Source organism: Xenopus tropicalis, chromosome 1 (assembly GCF_000004195.4).
Source record: "Xenopus tropicalis strain Nigerian chromosome 1, UCB_Xtro_10.0, whole genome shotgun sequence".
Classification (NCBI taxonomy): Eukaryota; Metazoa; Chordata; class Amphibia; order Anura; family Pipidae; genus Xenopus; species Xenopus tropicalis.
The window spans coordinates 65,841,607-65,866,377 of NC_030677.2; the positions used below are offsets into that span (position 1 = coordinate 65,841,607).

At 38.8% G+C, this 24,771-nt stretch overlaps 1 protein-coding gene across 2 annotated transcripts in view; it reads right to left on the reverse strand.

The window, feature by feature from the left end:
* spata5 (spermatogenesis associated 5) overlaps window positions 1-24,771 on the reverse strand; it is a 231,069-nt gene that overhangs the window by 148,805 nt on the left and 57,493 nt on the right. For both annotated transcript variants that reach the window (XM_004911116.4, XM_012955572.3), the window contains exon 14: window positions 10,666-10,786. In XM_004911116.4, the coding sequence (XP_004911173.2) occupies window positions 10,666-10,786 (121 nt within the window). The remainder of the gene's footprint in view (window positions 1-10,665; window positions 10,787-24,771) is intronic.

A 24,771-nucleotide genomic window follows, 5' to 3' on the forward strand; every position in this document is an offset into this window, starting at 1 on the left:
TACAGTAAGAAATGGGGAGGATGGACTTTTGCTCTCCCGCTCTCCTAGGTACAGCTGGAAGCAAGCTGGAAGGTATGGTGTGAATAGCTATTTGCTGTCCTAGATATTCTTTAAACTACGAATGAAAGCCTAATATACTGCTATTTTCCTAAATCTCTATTTATTTTCATGAGCGAAGGGGGTCCTGACGAAAGGTTGGATGTTAAAGGGTAATCGGTCCTTGCCCCAGTGGAGTTTACAAGCTAATTTGTCCCTATTACATTTGCACACACTAGGGTCAATTTTATCAAGAGTTAATTAACCTACCTGTATGTTATTGGAGTGTTGGAGCATGGAATACGGGAGGAAACCCACCAGACACAGGGAGAACAAACTCCTTGAAGATTGTTTGATCTAGGATACTAGTGCTACAAGGCAGTTGTTGTAAACATTTTGTCACTATACTTCCCATACTATTAATAATAATAAACTGTCATTACACGATACCACCCCCACCAAACACAAATGTTTAATAGTGGGATGTCTTTCTTTACCAATTAACCTCTCTGTTCGTTTTCAGGGTACAGGAGCAAACCAGCTCTGTCTAGAATTGAATTTAGGGCCTCACTGGTTCAAATGCTAACCACTAGACCACCGTGCTACCCACATATGGAAAAATAATACACCTGAACACAACATTGGATATTCAGAAATGGATATTTGGATCTTTCCAAATATTTGGGAATGCAACATGTTTATTCTAGATTTGCTTTCCATGTAGGTCAATCTAAGAGCATTACAGCAGGATTCCATCATTACTACATCCCCAGCACTGGAGGTCCAACAGATAAATAACATAAGTGCTTTGGAATACCACTATAGTAAATCACTATGGCCAGAGGAAGGAAGGGATTAAGCAAATGTTTTCTATGAGCAAGGAAGATAAAGGATAGCCAAAAGGAACATGTAAATAACTAGCACTAGAAGTAATCAGTTCATTTAGAGAGGAAACATTTATTAAAAATTGTATGTGCTTTTGTCTTTAGGAACCTTAAGTCTTTCTGTAGTTTAAACATCAGAGAAATCTGATTCTAATTATAAGAGGCTTTTAAAAAATGTGGAAACTTATTAGTATTTCTGCAAGCAAACATAACAAGAAATTTGGCCTTAGTGTGCTGGGTGCATATATTACACTGAAAACAAAAAAGCATGTTTTTTCAAACACATTTAATTCATTGTTGATCAGTTTGGAGCAATGATTTTCTTTCTACCCTGGAAAAGGCAAAAAGCCTGCACACAGACTCCCATGTTGTTATGATAAACTGTTGGAAATTCATCCATAAACACAATGAAATTGCATGAATGTGTGTTTTGAAATCATTACGTTGGCCATTATATCTTTAAAAATGCCAAAGGTTTGAGGTCCAGATGTACCCTGCTTGTTGCAAATGATGGACAAGTAAGGGGTGTGCAAAAGGAATGACCATGTTCCACCTGATGTGGCAGGTTTAATTTATTGTCAGTTGCAAATCTTCTTGCTTAGGTTCAATTCCAGCCAGAACATTATCTGCAAGGAGTATGTATGTCTGTATGTTTCCCCATGGTACACACAGATGCAATGAAATTGGGTCCTGATAAAACTGACCATAGTGTATGTAAATGCGATAGAGACTGTAGGTTCCCTAGGGTAGGGACTGATGTATATTCTCTGTACGCTGTACACTGATGCATGGAAGCAAGCCTGGACTGGCACTCTGTGGATTCTGGCAAATGCCAGAGGGGCTGCTGTAGGATGCCAGAGACGGTCACTATTTAGTAGGCTGGCAGGCGGGCTTTTGGGGCCTCTGTGTACTTGAAAGGCCAGGGCCTATTTTAAAGCCCAGACCTGCATGGAAGCATCTGTGCAAAAATAAAGTGGCTATATAATGCATATTGTGATACATCTGTGGGAATACTTGCTACATCAATAGAAACGAATAGAGTCCTTCACGTTAACTAAACATACATTTTGGTACAGACAAAGAAGTAAGTGCTGACTACTGTACTATATTAATAGGATACTGACACCAAAATATAAGTTGCTCTAATATACCAGAACAATCTGTAGTAACAGATAAATTTGGAATAAACTGGAAAATAAATGCAGAAAAACAGAAAAGTCAATACGTTTTCTATCAAGGTGCGGTAACATTTTCATGAAATAAATAAAAGGAAATATTTTTGTATATAATTGTGTTTTAGTGACTGTTCCTAACCTAAATTATCTGTGTTTATCAGACTCATGGTGTTTGTTAGTAGAAACATGAAAGGCCTATTAAATGGGTACATTCCAGTGTCGGTTATCACAACTAACAGAGAAAAGAAAGGATAACACTGGTGATAAAAAGGGAGGCATCAAAGCATTCATATACCTCCTTCTAAAGGAGACTGACGTCAGCACCTGTAAAGGCTGTTTCTTATATGCACGATCTCAGCTCCAGGAACCAAACATGTTAGCTTTGCCTTTTCATGGTGCAATGAGTGACAGTATTATATCACATAATTTTTTTTTTTAACCATACTGACTTTTGAAAGTAGTTAAATAACTGCATGAAAAGGCTTTAATACACATAAATACTATTCAGTTGAGAAGTATTTGCTAAAATTGTTGTATTTGCAGATGTTTGTTTCAGAAATTTGCCACATGGCAAGTTCTCACAAGCAGAGCACTCTTTTAAGGTAGAACATTATGTGGAAGGGCTAAAACTGGGCAAATTCATACCACTACTTGGTAGGATGCACTAAATCCACTATTTTTGGATTCTACTGAACCCCGAATCCTTTGTAAATGATTTGGCCGAATACAGAACCGAATTGAAAGTCACGTGATTTTAAGGATTCGGTTTGGCCAGGAGCATGGATTCAGACGAATCCGAAAAAGGCCAAATCTTGGCTGAATCCTGGATTCGGTGCATCCCCACTACTTGGAGGCTGGGTCCCAGTGGAGGATGGTCCCAGTGGTGGAGAAGAAAACAAGGATTGGTGGCAAAAGTTTAACAGAAAAGGGCTGCTGTGTGCAGGTATTTGTACTTCAAACACAGGCAAAGAGGAAGGCAAAATCGCAACTTAGTTTTTTTTAGATATTTTTAATAGTTAAAGGCATACAATATTAAAAACACAGTGATGTCTTCCCCAGGGCCTAATATTCTGCTTATGACAATTATTCTTCCCTTAAAGTGGTACTACCTGATTCAGAATCGCTACAGGTAGAAAACTTGAATCATCAAGCAAAAGTGTCTTATTCTGCATTTCACACTATTAAGCAATTCCAGTGTTCTACCCATGGCAGTTCATTTTTTTTTTTTGGCCTGTGGGTGGCAAAGCATCCCATGTGCTACTAAAGTTGGGTTGCTGACCACTTTCCCCTTTGGAAAAGCACAGCAACCAGACTTCTTAAATCCTCTTAAGTGAGTCAGCCTAGATATTTTCAGGTGATTACACATCTAATAATCAGGAAGGAAAGGAATTCCCAGAAATCTGTCCTAATGGATTTCAAAAAGGCCTCAATTTAAGAAGTTCCATTAGTAGGGATGTACTCTTATGAAAGGGTCACATGAGCAACTAGTCACTTATTGTAGCACTATTTGGTCCATTCAGTGTTTCTGACAGCAACAAGCACGTACTGCTATCTGTAGTCTGCTTCTCCAATTCACTAGGGTTACTGCAGACAATCCATATGAACCAATCAACAGTGTTCTAGCAAACAGTATACTGATCAAATGTAATTGCTGCTGATTGGATGCTATGGGTTTGTATGTATACACGGTGGCTCAGCGAGTAGCACTTGCAGCACTAGGGTCCTGAGTTCAATCCCAGTCAGAGCATCTGCAGGGAGTTTATATGTTCTCCCCAAGTCTGGGTGGGTTTCCTCCCACACTCCAAAACATACAGGCAGGTTAACTGGCTCCTGACTAAACTGATCATATTGTGTGTGAATGTGACCTTAGATTGTAAGCTCCGCTGGGGCAGTGAATAAGGGATAATCTCTGTGAAGCACTGCGGAAATACGTGGTGCTATATAAATAACAATAAATAAATATATTACTGTTTAATGGTTATGAGGTTAAAACATATGTCCACTGAAACTACCTTATATATTGTACAATGCACTTTAAAAGTTACCAATGGGCGTGAGAATTTTGTTTGAGGGGTATTTAAGACATGTGATCATGTTAAGACATGTTAATGGAATAAGAACTTTTTGTCTTGCTAATACTGTGAGATATAAATTCCCTCTACAGTAAGCATATTCTGTGATTATGATTGCAAACCATTTGAATTGATTTTAAGTACAGTTTCATATATATGATGCTACAAAGTGTATGCAGCACATGAACATGGGAAGCAACTGGGATAACTGACCAGAGAGCTTACCATCAACTTCTTTCGATACAAGTAACTGTGGGCAGCAGAAAATAATAAATGCTATTTGATCCTCAAGTGCCATACAGAGGCGCTAAGGCTTGGGCAATAGTAACCATTCAGTCAGTGTGGATAACTGATGTAATATTTACGGTCATTATATTACCTTCAGGAAACGAGCTGTGTTATTAAGACTCTACTGCATGCTTGCTATACATTATGCACCGCAAAATGACTTTTTTAATGAAGCACAGTATTTTCCAAAATGAGTTGATATGTTAGTGAAAAAGTTGTGAGTTTAAGAAGGCAGCAAATCACTGAAACGCAATAAATCTTTTCCGAAAAGTGTCAGTGTTCTTCAGCTGTCACCACCCGGTTTTATTATACCTGGGCCTGGAGGCTGAAACCACTGATTTACTAGTTTTCTTGAAAGCTCTGACAATCAAGCAGTTAAAAAAAAAAAGTTGCTGAACACCTGGGATGTATTTATTAGCCACACTGCAGGAAAAGCCCCTCTATTCCAAATGCACAGTTATAGGTCTCCATGCAAGCCCAAAGTTCAGCTGTAATAGGGAATGGAAAGGAACAGACAAAAGCCATCTATGTTCTGAGGTTATTTCAGTGTGATGCAGAGCCATTAATTAAGCTTGTTTTCATCTTTTATGTTAAAAAGGATAGGAAGATGCAAAAATGTGCAGCCAGAGACTCAAGCTGCTGGATGCTGGGGTTTGTTTCAGAAAAACCAAGAGGGATGTTTGACAAAAGTTTGGTTGTTCAGCAGAATGTGCTGGCATGTTGTACTCACCATCATAGCTTTGCACAAGACATTGGGCACTAATTTGTCATTAGTGGCTTGAAATTGGTTATGTGTCCATTACAAGGTTTGGTTTGTGGATTTACCAGACTTCTGGCAGAATTTGATTTCAGCTATATCATCAGCCAAACCAAAACCGAATCCTAATGCAAATGGGTTGATTCCAGGTGATCAAGTGGCAAAACCCTTGGAACCACCCCTCAGTGTCAGTCACTTGGATCTGTTCATAAACTTGCACATCTGACAGTTGTCCCTCGCACAAGTTTACTACCGCATTAAACAACCCCTAGATTTGGCCAAGGGTCCAAGCATGCAGTCCTAATATCAGCACATGTATGGCCAGCTGTAACTGTTGCTGAGTACATAATGTATAGTTTTAGGTTTGTTGACCAGGAACAGCAATGTGTTCTGCTTAAAGTAACTGGGTCCAGACCTGGACTGGGATTCAAAATAGGCCCTGGCATTTCAAGTACACAAAGGCGCAAACAGAAATCCACCAGCCCAATAAAAAGTGACTGTCTATTTTGACTATCTCTGGCATTTGCCAAAATTCACAGTTTGTCAGTCTGGGCCTGACTGAGTCCACATGCAAAACCAATATGAACCACTACCCTAATCTAGTTTAGCTACCCTAATCTAGTTTAGCAATACCTCTCACAACTCTGGTCATGCCCATTCCCACAACTTGTGTCTCAACCCTTTCTCCTTGTAGATTGTAAGCTCTTTTGGGCAGGGCCCTCTTCACCTCTTGTATCGGTTATTGATTGCTTTATATGTTACTCTGTATGTCCAATGTATGTAACCCACTTATTGTACAGCGCTGCGGAATATGTTGGCGCTTTATAAATAAATGTTAATGTAATGTAATGTAAATTGTTCTGGTACTCAGTCACCAGGGTTCGTCTGGCTGTGCATTTTTCTGTTTAGCTTAGTGAATCCTGTCTGTATATAATATCTGTGTAAGAGATATTTGTTGGGAAGGAAGTAAAGAAGGAGATTACATGATCCATGCCGTGCTGTCGTATGTGCAGTAAATTAACAGTAGATTTTCCTTGTGTGTGAGATATGTAAAGGTGGCCATACAATGAAAGATGTGCTTGTTTGGCAAGGTCGCTGTACATGCAGAACTTTCCCCAATATGCACAACTTAAGGTATGTAATTGCTGCTATGACCGTATGACCGTATCAAAACACAGGTCCTTGATCCAATGGGAAAATCAAACCTGTTTAACTGACAGCTGGCCAATTTTCAATTTTTCTGGGTTATGTGTTCTACAACTCTCGCACTAGGCAAAACACATTGATGCTTTCCACTGTGGTACCTTCTTGATAATCTTACAAATAATTACTAAAACAGTAGCAAAATCCCTGCAAATTCGCTCCCCCACCTTCAGATTAAAGCTTTGTAACTCATCTAAGAAGAGCAGTTTTTACCTACAAACAGAAATTGAAATAAGCACAAATAACAAATGGAAAAACCTTATTTTCAATTATTGCTCTATTCCAGAAATCTTGTGCACTCCTGCCACACAAATGTTTATAATAATGAAGACACTACAGCCCAGCAAGATCACAGTGAGTGACAGCTCCAAATGCCATTCATTGAGGGGCTCATTGTACTGTGGTGTCCTTTCTGAAGCTATTCTGTGTTGTGAGGAAGCTCCTGAAGCTGGATGGAACTCAGGCCCCCCCATCCATCTTCAGACAATGGCCTTGGCTGACATCACTGCATTTCATTCATCTTCATTTGTCCAATCACATCCTGTAATTCTTATGTAAATTGAACACTTGAGGATGCATCTTTTCTACACTCCATGATAAGGTGGAGAAAGGCTGTCAAAGGCCCCAGGGTGCCATCACATATGCTAGAGCAAGGCTTTGTGCTTTGCGTGCCAGCTAACGTGTCTGACATTTACATCCAGCTCAGTAGGAGACAAAGTAATCTAATTTTTCAACCCCATTCACTTCCCACTTCCAGCTTAGAGGAAATAAGTGAGTCCCGGAGTTTCTCTAACTTCCTGGCTTTTCACCAGTGAAAACCCAAACATTCTGGCACTATTAATAAATATAACTGCAGAATACATTTGGAGAAAGAAGGAAGCCATAATATAAAATCTCATATGATCAGCTTCCTCAGCTCAACCCTATTACAAAGATAAAGTATTGTCATATTAAATAAGATTTATAGATATTTAGGCTCTTAATGTCTTTTTTACTTGTAGATAACAGTATATTGCATATATTATTTATACTAAACTGGTTTTCTGTCAGGAGATAATGGTTAAGGCATACCCTCCTCTTTGCTTAATTAGATGCAGATTGGGGAAGTTATAATTGAGATCTTAGTCAGTATGATGAATGATATGGATCCTAGACATGGCAGTACTATCACTGTGCCCAGCAAAGGCTCAGCAAGTTCACTAACATGTTTAAAAATAAATGCTGATTTAATGATACAAAATAATTAGAATTGTCCCATGCAATTCTTTATGTAAATGTTTCCAGCCATGTGATAATTATGTGATCAGTTTAAGGCCTAGTGCAAAGCAGTTTGTTAGCTGTGATTCTCATCCAGGTCAAACAAATGAGAACTGGATCCAAATCTCTTATACATGTGTAGGATCGATTATCCATAACACTTGGGACATGGGGTTTTCATGTAAAGATTAAATAAACCTAATAGGATTGTTTTGCATCCAATAAGGATGTGTTAGATCTTAGTTGGAATCAAGCACAATGTACTGTTTATTACTACAGAGAAAAAAGAATTGAAAATTTTGAATTGTTTGATAAAAATGGAGTCTATGGGGGATATTCTTCCTGTAGTTCGGAGCTTTTTGGATAGCGGGTTTCCAGATAACAGATCCTAAAACCCGTATTAGATTCCCATCTAACATGTCTATAACACAACAAAAAGGCTTAGACAGCAAGATTGCAAGTGAGTTGAATCCAGGTTTCATATGAATGATTTAAATGAGAATCATGGCTAACTCTCAGATACATCCACTGACATTATCTGTTTGTGCAACTGTTAGAAACCCCCCCATACATGGCTAGAAGCCATGAAAACATAACTATATTTGCATAAATGCTTACCAATATATTAGATGAGCCCTCAGTACAGCTGTGATTGTAAATTATTTCTGCATTTCAAACAGATGGCTGTTAGTAAAACAATGCCGTGTTGCCAAACCAGACAAGATCAGTTTAATAGTTATCTGCTCATATGGCTTGGTTAGCTATTCCGGAAATTCTGAAACACCCTGTACTGTACAAAGTTGACTTGCTTGGCTATTTGGATATGGTATGTTGCACTTGTCTTTAGTAACATTTTAACAAATGTTTCCTGTAACCCTTGGACTGATAACATGTATCTTCCTTTGCCTGCCAAGCTTTCTAACTAAAAAGTTGCTAAATATGCAATACTTGTACAAAGGACCCTATAAAACTTCTTTTCTTACATCTCCCCTTCTGGATGCTGGTCTGTGTGGCAGAGTGCACACTGTGTTGATGTCTATGAGCAGTGTGCAGAGATTGAGGTATGCATTTGTTAGGTGCATACATAATCTCAAGACAGTTAGGATATAGAAGGTATACAGAAAAAACTAAAAGGCAAGATAGATGATAAGTTGTCATTGGTGGGCGGATGAAGAAATTTAGATAAACAGGCTTTCTCTGTACAGGAAACTGTACAGCAGCCATATGCAATGACACAAACAACATGATTACATTTTATACAACTTTACTTGCCCTAAAAATCTAAATTGAATTTTTCTGGCACAAGTGATAATAATGATCCCATTGCAATCAACAGGACATTGGGACCCATAAACATTTCCTCACCCAACTGCATGAAGTAGAGAGCTGAAAAGGCACAGTAGCCCTATTCAAATGTTCAAAGTTTGTCAGATAATCCAACCTAATAAGCTTGTGCAATTTAACTCATGTTGCTAGCATGCAAAGAGTAAAAAGTGCCCATGGCCCACTATTTCTAGGCATGAATGCATGTATTCTATGACTGCATTTCTAAGTTGTTTGAGGAGATTCTGGAATTCAGAAAGGTAAAGGTGATTATTGATACACATTTGATGCCTCTATAGTGAGAACAAGAGCACTTAACAGGAAGCAATAAGCACACCTGGACCTACCTACCTTGCTTTAGCTCATTAGTGATTGGAACTAATGCTGGCAAAATATCTGTGACCTTCTATGAAACATGTGGCTGGTCAACAGGCCAACCAACTGGATCATACAGTGAGGCCCCACAGCTCATGGCTAACCTGTTTTATGCACTCTTCCCAAAATCAAGTCCTTTGGCTGGGAGACCAATATGCACCAATGATTGTATCATTTTCTTAGAAATCAATCAGTGCAGGCAGCTCATTTGGAAGAATTATACAATATATATTTATTGTGTATTTGTACATACTGTACCTAACTTCTAAATAGTCATTATTTTCTGCACTTTTACCAGTATTTGGGGGATTGCTCTAAAAAGTCCTGAATAACACATCAAAGGTAGATTATTCTGTATTTTTGCACACACAATGTGTCATACTTGGAAACTGTAACCTAAAGTTAATCAGAAGTTGCAGTAATTTTACGGTAGGAAAACATGCTAAAGAAAAAGCTTACAAAAAGAGCAGTAGACAAGGCATGGATTGACTAATGCAAGCACCAGTCCAGTTTTATATAGCAGAACATAATGTATTGCTTTGCACCTGATCATCCAACAGTTCTTAAATGACTGGAGACACTAACTAATGTTTTGTACTAAATCTTTGACTATTGCCATTTCACCAACAATTGTATAGTACATATGAACTATAAGGAATATTTGCCATGATAATTATGTAAAGTCCATTTTTATTCAAAATAAACCACTAGCTTTTAAATCTACCATACTCTTCTATGTTTTCATCCACATGATGTAAAGTTAAGGAATATATCAAATCAAAAAAGAAAAAAGGTTCCAACTGGACTAGTTTGAATGGTATATTCACCCTATTAGTGTATAGGGTCCAGGTGTTTGAAGCCTCAAAGCCTTCAGCTCACAGGACACTTCAAAACAACATACCTCAAAATGAGAAAAACAAGGCTGGCACTAAAGAGAACTGGACCAATTAGCTAAAAAGTGGTGCAGTTAAAACATAGTTTTATTTAAATCTCAAACATGTACAGCCTGACGCGTTTCTTGCCTAAAACAGGCACTTAATCAAAGGCTTAAGAGTCTTTTGAAAAAACAGTATTTAAAGCTAAAACAGCCAACGAAAGTACAGAATGAAATAACCAATAATAGAACCCCATTTATCCACCAATCAGAAAACATGTCTCAAAATAGCTGTTTCTTTAAATAAAACTATGTTTTAACTGCGCCATTTTTTGACTAATTAGTCCAGTTTTCTTTAGTGCCAGCCTTGTTTTTCTCATTTTGAGGTCAGCATCACTTTTAATATGTTGTATAGGCTTACCTTGTCAATGAGGTCTGGACGATTTGTAGCAGCTAAAATCACAACATCTTTCAGCTGTTCAATCCCATCCATTTCTGTTAACAGCTGAGCCAACACTCGATCTGCAACACTTCCAGCAGAACTATGGAACCAAGGAAACATTGTAGGTGAACAATTTCCTGTGCCCTCATTTTAACAGCCAATTGGTAGCTAAGAATACTACTTGTAGCTTGTGAACCCTAAAAGTAAATATGACTTAAAATGCCATATTTTATATACTGCACTTATGGCACCACCCTAAAGTTTTAGCATCTCAATAGCAGCAATCAGCCAGAATTTCAAAGTCACAGGGGATCACCATCTTGGAAAGTGACACTCACATGCTCAGTGTGCTCTGGGCAGCTGTTGAAAAGCTAAGCTTAGGGGTCGGAACAAATTATCAAGCAGAAAATGAGGTTGGCCTGTAATATAAGCTGATACTACAGGACTGATTATTACATTCTGATGATAGTTGCATTGGTTTCTGAGCTGCCATGGAGTAATTATCTGTAGTAATTACTATCAGCCTTATATTGTGACAGTTACATTCTATAGATACAGTATATTGTGTATAAGCTCAGTAACTGACAGCAGCACAGAGCATGTGCAGTGAATCAGCAGAAAAGAAGATGGGGAGCTACTGGGGGCCTCTTTGAAAGCACAAATCTTCACTACTAAAGGGCTGTGGTTGCCTTGAGCTGGTACAGAAGCCCAAAACACAATGCATAACATTTCTTGCCTACTTCTTAAGTTAGGCTTTAGTTCTCCTTTAATGGAAATTATACACAGTTGTAAATGGGGATTTGCTCCTAGCTGCAAGAGATTTGCATTAATACATATGATTAGTTGTTCTACTGATTGTCCTGAGGCAAGCTGTAGTTTCTGATGAAAACAGTATCTGTTTGGCTGTTCATATCTTTCTTGCACTCCTGACTGTTAAAACAATGCTGAATGCCAGGTGATTAAAATTGATTACAAGACTGACTTCTGTTCTTAAGGTGGCCATACACAGACAGATTTAAGCTGCTGATTCGAGTTCTTTAGACTCTAGGGTCAAATGATTGAATTAGTCTGATATTGCCCAGATAATCCACTCATTTGGCTACCTGATTTTAATGTGTATGACCACCCTTAGATTCAAACATGAAACATAATGGGGTAAACAAACACTGCTTTTGTTTTATAACTGCTCTCGCTAACTCTCTTAGTTCTAGCCTCTCCTCCTCCTGTGCTTCCTCTGATCCTGAGTTACTGGTAAATACCTACAACTCAATTTTATCATCTGCAATTAACACCCATGCCCCCCTGCAGCCCCAACGCAGTCGTGCCCGCAATCCCCGTCCCTAGCTTAACCCTCAGACGCGATTTCTGCGCTCCTGTGCACGATCTGCTGAGCGCATTTGGAGGAAATCACGCGTTAAAGCTGACTTCCTCCACTATAAATTTCTTATGGTGTGCCTCAATACTGCCCTATCCCAGGCCAAGCAAGCATACTATAACACACTTATAAATAATAATAAATCAAACCCGCGGCGCTTATTCTCCATATTTAACGCGCTACTTCATCCTTCACCTAATGAATCAATCATATCAATCAATCACATCCAGATATATTTAGACACCCCTGCACTAACCACTGATGTTCAAACCCAGATTGGTAACTGCCTCCTGGCTATCTCCTCCTGGATGAACTGACGCCAGCTCAAACTTAACCTAGCTAAAACAGAGCTCATGGTCTTCCCGCCCAAACCTGGCCCTCCTCCTCCTTTCACCATTACTATTGATGGCATGACTATCAACCCTGTAAATTCTGCACGCTGCCTTGGGGTTATCTTTGACCAGTCACTCTCCTTCTCTAACCATATTAATAACACTGCCAAAACCTGCCGCTTTTTCCTCCGCAATATTGCCAAGATACGCCCCTTTCTTTCACAAGCAACAGCTAAAACACTAATCTATGCCCTTATCCTTTCCCGCTTAGATTACTGCAATCTCCTACTAACCGGCCTCCCAGACTCCCACCTCTCTCCCCTGCAATCAATTTTAAACTCTGCTGCCAGGATCCTCCTGCTCTCTCCTAAGAGGGATCCTGCTCAGCCTCAATTAAGCTCACTAGCATGGCTGCCTGTCAAGCAAAGGATAGCTTACAAAATCCTTCTGCTGACATTCAAAGCCCTTCACTCCTCTGCTCCTCACTACATTTCTTCACTGGTCTCCCTACATGTTCCTGGTCGTCTCCTCCGCTCCTCTCAGAGCCTCCGTCTCTTTACACCATCCACACCCACTGCGCTCTCTCGTCTTAAACCTTTCTATCTCGCTGCTCCTTACCCCTGGAACTCTATCCCTGAATCCCTCCGTAGGGAAAACTCACCCACTCTCTTTAAGAAAAAACTCAGCTGTTACCTTCTGGAGCACTAAGACATCATTTTGCCCAGTCCTGCGCTTAAGGGCAAATGCCCATACCTGATGCACTCTTACCTTCCAATTTGTGCCTGTATGTTACCCAACCTCAGATTGTAAGCTCTACGGGGCAGGGACCTCCTTCCTACTGTGTCTCATGCCACATGGCACTTATATATATATACATATATGTATTTATTGTATTTATTTATTATAACACTCGTCCTCCCTGTGTGTAATTTTGTATTCTGTAAGACTGTACAGCGCTGCGTACCCTTGTGGCGCTTTATAAATAAAGTTATACATACATACATACATACATACTGCTTTTGACTAAAATTTACAAATGACCTTAAAACCATGTAAATGCTTTAATTAATGTATACTGGAGAATTACTGGATGATTTTTTTTTTTTCAAAAAAGATGTTGGAAGTTTTTGGGTGGAGGATCCCTTTCAAAAAATGCAAGAGGAATACAAGTAAGAAAATCATATTAGAGAGAGCTTAAAACATATCAGAATATATACGCTACATATCCTACTCAGAAAACCCTAAACTCCACTATTGAGCCTCACTAAAGGTCCCTATACATGGGCCGATTCTAGCTGCCGATATCAGTCCCTTAGACTGATTCGGCAGCTAATTGGCCCGTGTAGGGCACTACTGGCAAGCCTGCCCAACAGATATCTGGCCTGAAATCGTCCAGATATCGATCGGGCAGGTTAAAAATTCTAGTCGGATCGGGGACCGCATGGGCTCGTTGATGCAGTCCCTGGACCGACTTTGCCTATACCTGTCGTTATAATTCGATGGTTTGGCCCCAATTAGCCTGGATTCTCCCGATATCGCCCACCCGTAGGTGGATCTGAAGGTGTAGTAGTTACTAGTCTATAATTGGGATCTGGTCTGTAACTGCCCTGGCTGTGTTTTCAAATCCAGTGGGTACACTTTAGCCAATAGGATTTTCCAAGAAAATTGGTAAAACATTTATTCCTTTCCAAATACACCCCCCCCACCTCTACTAGAATATAATATCATCAGCCTCTGACTCTTGCTGGCCACTCCACCTAATCCATTAAAATCAGCAAAATAATATACAATACCCTTTCCCACAGAAATGACATTGTATTGTACAGCTTTCATATAATATAATAAAAAGAGAAATTCCTGGAAATGGAATGCTTTCTAGTAGAACATAAACCAAGAGATTAGCAAGCAGTATAAGCAGGATGTTTTTGGACTTTGTTATCAAGCTCACATAGGAGAGTACCAAAGGGGGTATTAATTGCCCTCTCATTCTATTAAAGCATGGAATTCTGAGCAGCTCTTAGTAGGAGGATACGGAAGGCAATGTTTAAAACTGTAGCAAAGGCATATCTCACTAGACAAATATAAATGGGATTGTTAATTAAATTACACTGTGTGGAAGCAGCTGAAGCATGACAGCCTGAACTATGACACTTATGATAAACTCTCGACCCTTACATTTTTGTTGTCTAAGGATGCATGTAAATTAACTGTGGAGTTCCAAGTGCCAGTGTAGTTTACTCTTAAAAGAATATAAATAGAGATACAAATAGAAAGTCAAAGAGCAGCGTTATAGGGCGCAGATATAGATTGTTTCAGTTATAGGATGTGTCAGATTCTGTTCTCTTGCTGCCTATTACAAAAACCACATTGACGTAACAAAAATGAAGTTTGTGGTAGAGCTGCATCTAATAATTAAAAAAAAAAAGGCTAATTTAGAACAGCAACCACAGTTGTGGTCGTGCAAAAATGATGCACTCATGGAGCAAATTTTCGCCATTGCTTAAAATTACTTGTGTCCAAAGAAACTCTTTGCACTTCCCTAGAGATGCAATCAGCACACCATATCTATACGGCCTCCTGTTCAAAATCGTACACAAGTGCACTGGGGAACCGTGGAGCTACAAGCACCTTTAAGTCGGTGGTTATTCAAGGGTTCACTCTGCATGAGTACCCTTGAATAATCTCAAGATTAAAGCTGCGTCATTTTAATGTAGTCCAGACCCTGAAAGTTTTCTATCCAACTCATCAAAACATGTACATTCAAATCCCCACCCCAGCTGCAAATTACACTGGACACATGAAGAAAAACCCTGCATTCTGGGCAATAAAAAATGTGTCAAATTGGATCTGAAATTGCACGTTGTGTAAGTAAACAACCCCTCTAGTTTCAATAGAAAATTGATAGCTACCACAGTGTCCTTCCATTTATCAGTGATCTGGTAACCCTGCCATAGTACTCACAACTCACAGTTTATTAAAAGGCTGCTATCCCATTAAAGACCTCAATAAGTTCTAGAAATAATCACATTTGGCTGATATTACTTTTAGTACTGTGTATATGTTATAGCACGTAAACATCTGGGTGGATGCTGCAAATTGCTGCAAACTCCCAGTCACCAAGAAAGTGCTTCCTACAATATTACAATATTATAGTCTCAGAAAATAGGTTTAGATTTGTACCTCCTACCCACATGCAAAGACTATAGAAGAAATATATAAAAGAGAGGGCCTTGCATATTTAGTTTTGTGAATTATATATATTTATTTATTAGCAACTTGCCTTTCAACAGTAGCAGTACACACATCTACCTAGAAAGTATTAGTGTTTACAGTGCATAAAAGCTGGAGGGCCATGTTTTTCTCATAGTAAAGTTCTGGCCATGTAACATATTTGTGTTATTCTACTCAGGATTTATTCCACTGATCAGACTAAAGGAGGGGGGTTTACAGGGCAGATAAACAGAACTGGCTACTTAACACACTAACTTGGCATAGAATTTTTCACGGTTGTCACCTAAATTAATGCACAGTGCCAGGCTAAACAAGGATATGGTTAGATCATTTCAATAAATGGGCCAACATCTGCTCTGAGAACATTTGCAAAGTCATCTTCTGATTTCCCCACTTCCCTTCCATTTCACAAATACTAAATTCATGAAAAAACAACCGAATGAACGCAAGCAAACAAAATGCAAGGAATTTATGACGCATGAACAGTCTGACATCCGTTGTTTAGATGTATCCTTGCTGTGCCAGGAACCTTAAACAAGCCATGCTGAATGTGAAACTATGAGAAACTGAGTCTCTAGACTCATGGAGATAATGCACAAAAATGTATCCCGATAATTGCACAGAAATTCTTTCAACAGCTGCTGGATAACTTTATCAACCACGCAGACTCTGTAAGGCTCAGGCTTCTAATGGTAAAGCTTTTTGCACATGATGCTCAATGCAAGTATAGGCTATATGGGGTGTTTCATCAAAGAATAAAAAATGTTCCCATAAACTAGTGAAACTCATTAAAAATTCAGAAAACTATTAAATAAATGGTTTCCTTGATTTCCACATGGAAATATTAATATAAGTATATTCAAGTATATATATATATTCAATAAGTATACCTAGAAAAAAAAATTTTGCCCAATATGCTTAACTCAATTTAAAAATATCATGTTAGAACATTAAGCATTAAGCATTAAGCTAAATCAAAGCAGTACAATTACACGCAGCAACCAATCAGATATTAACTTTAATTTTCTAAACTTCTGCCTTGAAATTGCCTGTCCCTAGCCAGCTGAAAAGCATCTTTGCATGATAAGGCTAAGAATGGACAATTTCAAGGCGTTTCAACCAAAAGGATTTTTTTGGTTGTTTGCCCATAGAGAGCTAGATTTCCCATGGGCAATAAACTACTGCATATGCCTGGTCTAAAGAGGTTTATAATGTTAATATTCCCTTTAATTCTAGAAAGCAGATCAGAAAAAAACATGTCTAATATCCCAGGCACAAGCAGATTTATCAGAGGTCAAGGTATCTCCCTGTAATTTATACATTTTCATACCTAAGCATCTTGAGAACGTTGACTCAGGCGGCAGTGAGTGGTCAGCAAAAAGCTGCCTTTGGGAACTTTATAGGAAATGTAAACCCTTAACGTTCCTACCATGTATATCAGTTGGGCACATCTCCCCCACCAAAACAGCATAATTTGTATTGCATATATTCCCTCCATTCAACACCGTCACATTCTCCTAAAGCAAATAGCTTTCACCTGGTGGCCATTTTCCCTCTAAAACATCATCAAAGTGTTTAGTAATCTAAGATGAGAAGATTCATTTCCATAGCTTTGATGCAAGCATGCCCAGTAGCCAACAGCCAAAGCAAATTTTCAAGGGCGAAGGCCAAGTGGGTTAGAGGAGGAACAGGAATCCTAAGTGATTAAAGGGATGATGCAGCCTTACTGTTAACCTTGGAACAACTGAAGTGGCAGATGTTTCAAAGATTGTAAATATGCTGTTTTTAACATTTTTTGTAGGTGGTTTACATGTCCATTTCTGCTTTAAAATGTGGCTTTTCTAATGCAGAGAGCACAGTAACCCCAGAAATGACACTGTACAAAATAATTCAGTTGCTATTACTTGAAGAATGCTTGAGTTGGATATATGGATCTATTCAATAGATGCCTACAGGAACCTCCCACAACTCAAGAAGGTTTTTCTAAGGTCTCAACACTTTTCTTACAACAATTTCGCAAATGTTTATAGATCTGCCCCCAAATCAGCTGCGCAGTAGCCATACTAGCTATACAGCAGACCCCTCTCCTACTTTTTTCTTAAAAAACACTGGCACAGCGCGTTGAGGCCCAGTAGGTGCGAGCGGGATGGGCGGGAGAGGAGGGACTGTTCACATCGGGCCCCCTTAGATGATTTGTTTGCAATGGGGCCAGGCGTAACCAAGTTACTCCACTGGAGTTGCGGTTCCACAGCTATGTTAGCACTATAGAAAGAGGCAAGCAGTGGTGCTCCCAGATAGCCGCTTTACCTCAAACATCTGTGATCTGTCATAAATCTAAGCATTATACCAGAAATGTCTGTGCAGATTCGTCCTCCTTACAGTACAAATGCTTTTTTTCCATTCCTATTTTTATTTGGAGTTCTTTGTTTTAGCTCTCAGGCATTCATTTAATTTAAGCATTTTTTGGACAATGCAGCTTGGTAAATTGGTGCCAAACGTGTGGAAAAAACACATTTTTCTCCCCCTTGCTTCCTGATGTAATGATTTCGAGGCCCCGGGTGTTCGAGACCATTACTGCCAGTGCTCAGGATTTTCATATTTCAAACTGAAAGGAATCTGGCATGAAGCACTGGACATTATTTCCTTTACACATTCTTTTAAAAGGCCAGCCAATTTCTGTCTCTGCTTTTATATCAATAATATTTAAAGGAATAACAGATGCTAGGTTTAACCCCTTTGCCTCTGTACATGAAGCATTTCAGCAATTTATCCTACACTATGCTAAACAGAGCAGCTTTGGATGCCAGACCTGGCATATTGGAGATTAAACATTTATATTTAATAGGAAGAGCATATTTGAAAGTGCAGATATTATGATGTACCAGCTCATCCTAAAGACACTGCTTAGATAACGAGTCTAGGACTGGCAGGGGGAAGACCAGTGACATCAGGGGTTGGCCATGATACAGCGACCTTTCAAACCGTAAAAATATGGACTGTCTTATTCAAAACCAGATAACCCTAAAGCTGGCCATACACGTACTGCTAAAATATTTCAATTTACAGACTGTGTATAGGCTCAAAATTATCGTCCCAATAATTTTCGTACCATGGTGGTCAGTCGTTTATGCAATCGGACAGGTTAGAAAATTTTGCCTGGATAACGATAAAATCTGCACATGTATTGTGTATCTGACAATATCTTTGGGGGACCTACAATGGAAGTCACTTTTGTACGATTGGTGTCTGCCAACTATTTAAACTATTAGAGCATTGAATTTAAACGTACAACTGTTTCCAAACATTCGTCGGAAGGAGACTTAAATTTGAGCTTAAGAGCTAGTGAGTCAATCTATAAAATACTAGGTTGTGGGGCTACAAATGTAATGGGTTCTGTATGTACTGTAGGTATATTTAAAATAAATATTATACATTACTATAATTACATATATTGTGATAATGTGTTTAAGAAACACAGCTTTCTTTTGTATATTTGAGGTGTGTGATGTAGATGGCAGGGGGATTACTTGTGCAGACAGGGTTAATAATCCCTCTCAGTTGGCTAATTAAGAGGAACCTGAGAGAGGAGCTGCCTGGAGAGGTACACCTGGGGGGTCACCCTGAGAGTGAGGGGCACAGGGTAGGAAGGCAGCCTGCCTGTGTTCCCAGAGGGGCTGGGTGCCTCCTGCCACTGCAAGGAGCAGAGGAAGCCATGACCAGGTGTGTGATAGCTGAGAAGAGTCAGCAAGGCTTAAGGTTAAGCCTGAGTGTTCACGAGTGTGAGAGTCACCATGTATGTGTGAATGTCACTGGGGATAGTGACAGGGAGAGTGTGGAAGTTACCCTGTAAGGTGAGAGTCCCAGAAACGGGACAAGTTGTGAGCAAGTTTGTTGATGAACTGTGTTCCTGTGAACTTTGTGTTGGGAAGAATTTGCCCTAAATAAACCTGTGTTTTTGTCTGAAGAAGTGGTGTCCCTGTCTCTATACTCCAGATCCTCTTCTTACCTGCCTACCATAGCTAATTTCCCCCAAAAAATACATGTACAGGCAGTCAGCATATATATAAGAATACAATGTTATATATCCTTATATATTATTATATTATTTTCTTTTAAAACTTCCTACATTGCAATAAATGGTGCATATTTATTTGGACAATATTTTTTTCGATACATTCCTAGAAAAGATCATTAAGGTACATAAAGACTGCCAGTGATGTAGAGCATCGCCAAAGCCACATATGATTAGGAGCAAGTGTATTCTCTTTCAATAAGGAATTTTCCTCAATTTGGAAAAAATGACATTTGTCAAGCCTACACACACTATTTCTTAAGAAGTCTAGTCACTGGATAAGTATGGTGCTTAGCCTAATACAAATCCACTTGCAAACACGCTTTATTACGGTTAGCTATAGGGGCATGTCTGCATTTTAACCTTTGTCCATTCAGCTTACATTGTGAAGTGGAGATACTTCCTCAAGCACACACTTGATGTGTGTATTTTAGAGCTCGCCACTTGTAATTGTTAAAATATTATATAAAAAATGTTAAGAGTGGTAACACTTCAAATGGAGATGTCTGCCTCAGATACTACCAGCTTTCTAGACAGAGAAGGAGACAAAATCATCAATAGATGCAATGTCATTATATGTTGCTAGACATTGTATATAGACTCTGAAATCCTTGGTAAGCCTAATATGTTCAAGGAGAATGTTGTCCAATCTCTTTAGTGACCAGTGTGCTTTTTAAAGGTATTCATTACAAATAAATAAAAAGGGACTAAGGGTTAAGAATGATTTAACCCATATGTCTACATTAAATACTTGTTCTACAACTGTTTAAATAATTTTCTTGTAGTAATTCATCCATTAGGGCTAAACTCCATGGAAGATTTTTTAGGATGGTGTTGAATCAACGCATCCTACAAGTTGGGTGAGTTGCATGGGCTAAAATATAATGGGACTGATACAAAAATCTTAAGTATAAACTACATGGAGTGTTATCCAAGACGTCATGCTGCATCTTTATCTGACAAGCTAAAATTCGCAATCTGCAAGACTAGACTTTTTTTCTCATTGAACTGTAGACGCAGGAACAAAGTGCTCCATCTGACTGAGATTTTGTTGGATCCTACAAAATCTTGGGCTGTTGCATGGTGTCGCGTGACAAGATTGGATAAAATGGGACCCACAAAATCTGATCAAAATCACCCGTGGAATTTAGCCCAACACAGAACAACAAATCTCTTTATTTAAATGACTGAGATTATAATTAGCTACACAATACAAGTATGGGATCTGTTATCCAGAATGCATAAAACATGGGTTTTGCTGAATAAGGGGTATTTCTGTAATTTTGATCTCCATTCCTTAAGTCTGGTAAAAACACTTTAACTATTAAATAAACCCAAGGATGGCCTTCCTGTAATTTAGAACTTTTTGGATAGTGGGTTTCCAGATCCCATACCTGTGTAAAATTTAAAAAAAAATGTAATAATAAAGAATGTACATTGCATTTTTAATGTGAATGTATGGTATATTGCATATATAAGGTTTCCTTTACTGTGGAAAAAATAGTTTTGGAGTGGAAGGTGAAGGTGATGTTTACCTTTGGTCCCTGCCTATGTAAGTATAGTGTAAGGCGAAGAAGGAAGTTCAGACATGAAGCGCTACTGTGCATGACCTTTCAAACCCTCCAGACCAAGTCCTATCACCTGTTAGGAGTCCTTAAAAATGTGATATGATTTGTTCAGAAAATTAAATGTTAGATATAAAAGGCCCTGTAACATTCAGGTCTGGACTGAGATTTAAAATAGGCCCTGGCATTTCAAATACTCAGAGACCCAAACAGCTCCCCACAGGCCAAACAAATAGTGACTCTATGGCATCTTACAGCAGCCCAGTATGCTAGAATCCACAGATTGCCAGTCCAGGCCTGATAACATTTATTCAGCAACAGTAAATCAGCCCCACAGTGATGCAGTTATTACATCAGAAGGTAGAAACTTTGCAATAGTTGTTAGACTGTCCAGAAGGTCAGGGTAAATGGCAGGCAAAGAGCATTAATCAGGAAGCCGGCCAGAAGATAAGCAACATAAAAAGAGTAAAAATGCCTGGTGGCATCTGTATTGTCCACAAAGACTAATGGCCAACTGGTCAACATACCAAACTCTGGCTGTAAATACTAACAAATCTTGCTTAAAAAATATAATTTCAGTGTGTGTAAACACATTTTGCAATGTGTTTATTGTACCTGCATACTTGAGAAAGGAGCTTGAGAACTCTGAAACGTTACTGAATTGCTACAAGGATGAACTTTTAATATACCTGAATCGCATTTAATAAAGTTTTCTTTATATATATAATTGTATAGAGGTTTTCAGTTGAATGTATGAAAGTATATAGCAATGTTAAAAAGTGAAAAAAATTCACAAGTACACTATAAGAACAATACAATACAAATGAAAGCGATAAAAGCAATAATCCAGAAAATAGGTAACATTAACCCATTAATGCATGTACTTTTTTTGTACCACAGAATGGGTCAGTGGATTAAGCATACAGACCAACCTTTATCTGTGGGTGGCTGCTTTGGATTGAATAGAGTTAGGATTTACGGATCAGGAGAAAAACAAAACTTGGAAGAAAATACAACTATACTGTTCTCTTCTGGGGCTCCGGTGAAATAGAGAACATGATGCTTCAGTCTTTGTTAAAAAGAAATGTTAGCATCCCCAAACACAGGCCTGACCTTGAGAAAACACCATTGTTTGGTCAGGAGCAGAAGGATAAAGTCCAGGATCACACATAAGCCCATCCCTGTAGTGTTCATCTGAAAATCCTTTTCAGCTGATAGAGTTTCTGTTGACTAGGCATATTCAGTTTCAGATAATTCCCTACAAATTGCAGCAGACTTGTTTAAGGCCTGAAAAACTAATTTATAGCATGGGGAACCAGGAAGCAAGAGAGAATGAATGGTAGAGACAACCTAAACAGGTGTTTCCCTAAAAACCTCAGCATGGCTAGTACAAATCGTACAGGAAATTGATCTCCAGAGGCAGCAAATTGTTAGCATCTCTAATGCATTTTCAAATTCCTACTGTGCAAAATCAGCTTGTAAAAACAGGCCATTTCTAACAAGTGCCTTGTCTGGGTTCCTACACCGTTTAATTTCAGATGACTTTAATGAGAACTCTGCTACATATTTTACCTCCCATCTGGTTCCTATTTGACAATGAAATATTTGTACTTTCCAACCCGTGTACTTTTGGAGCTTTAAGAACAGATGTCTCTCCTTAAAACATGACGGCAGCAGGTCTCATTGCATTACCAAAATAGCTATTTATTGTAGTGGTGAAATAACTTTGGATTAGTCATCTCCCCCAATGGATCCAATATGGTAGAAGCTAAGTTTATTTTCCTACTCCAGCATTAAGCAACCCCTGAAGCAGATCAGGACAAAGGAAACAGTTGCAGCTCTTAGGGCAAACGGATGTACTGTATTACATGCAAATAGAGATGCATTTTTATTACAGTTATCATCAAAAGTCTACATCCAGTGAAAGGAGAAGCAGCTCTTACACACAGCTGTTTCTTCGGATGGTTATGCTGTAGTGTTACTGCACTAGATGCAGTGGAATTTATTGCAGTTAACCAACCCTAGATCTTGCCTCTTGGTAGAAATTGTAGGAGAAGAAAAAAGGAATGTTTAGTCTCCCAAATAGCAAACAACTGACTAGAAATCAACCTACCTTATGAGTGACTTACTTTGTGACACAGTGAGTTACTTGCTAAAGAAAGCATTTTTTTTGGTGAAACTGACCAGTCTGACTAAACATGATTAACTGGGCCGCTTGAATAAAAGGAAAAATGGGGCATCTGTACAGGGCCCATTGATTTAGGGGGCCACTGTGCCACTATGTCCTTAACTTTCTATGTTCTTAACTTTTTTCCCCCCTCCCTATTAGCTCTACCCCCAATGCTGTTTCTGCTGCCCTCCTTAAACCACATTTATTCTTCTATTCTTTTCTGCTTCCTGCTCTTTGAAAAAATTAAAGGTGCCTGTGCATTCCACTGTGGAACACGAGAGAATCAAGCAGTATGGGAGCACAACCAATGAAGAAAACCTAGCTATTGGTATTCTGCTTGTGCATGTGTAGGTAATGTTTTCAAGCTATCCCCTGATCTTACTGGCATGTCTGTTAATGGAGTGCTCATTTTTCAGTGATCTTACTGGCTTGCATGGGATTAATGGATTGCTCACTGGCCATTTCTACAGTGATTAAACTAGCACAGCTGGGGTTAATATATCTGGTATCCATTTTATTCATGATTATACTGGCATGTCTGAGGTTTATGTGCTCATAATTAATTTTCTGTAGTAATTATACCAGCAGGGTTATGCTTTGGTAAAATGCATGTGGTATTAGAGATTTGGCCACATAGTGGGTGTGGTCAAAAAAATTTCTGCACGTTTGTCCCTATTTCTAGGTTTCACATGCAGAGAAGTCCTAGTAGTTTCTTTCCCACCACAGTTGCTCCACAATCCAATCCTCATGAATAATTCAAGGTCTCCTCCACACTGCAGCTCCACTACTGCTAATCTAGACAGTTCAACTCTTAACCATTGCATGCCACAGTAAGTCATGTATCACAGACTCACAGTGTGTTTTTATTTTATAACATTTTTATCCCTAATAATAAAAATTACTTACTATGCCTCAATGTTAGACAGTGGCTTGTTGCATATTTTGTCAAACTGAGGACGGATGTCAATTGTGAATAATTTTTGTCTGTGCAGGATGAGGGGGCCCACCAATTATCACCAAGGCTAGTTGTAAAGTATACAGACTACGAATGAATAATGTACTTTTATGTGGTTGTAGCAGTTGTCACTATAGCAGACAACTCCACAGTGCAGGCCCATGCAGTTTGGGGTCAGCCAGTGACTGAATACCTGCTCTGAGTAGGAAAAATAAAATCTTCCCTCTTAGCAACACAGTTAATAAGCTGAATTGATCCACAAACATGGAGCAATAATAATACAGTCTGGTTGGATGTAATTCATTGTACAAAAGTAAGAAAACATGGGTTCGTCAAAAAAAATGAAAAATAATAAAGATTTTCTCATTTCTATAGAACAAAGTGT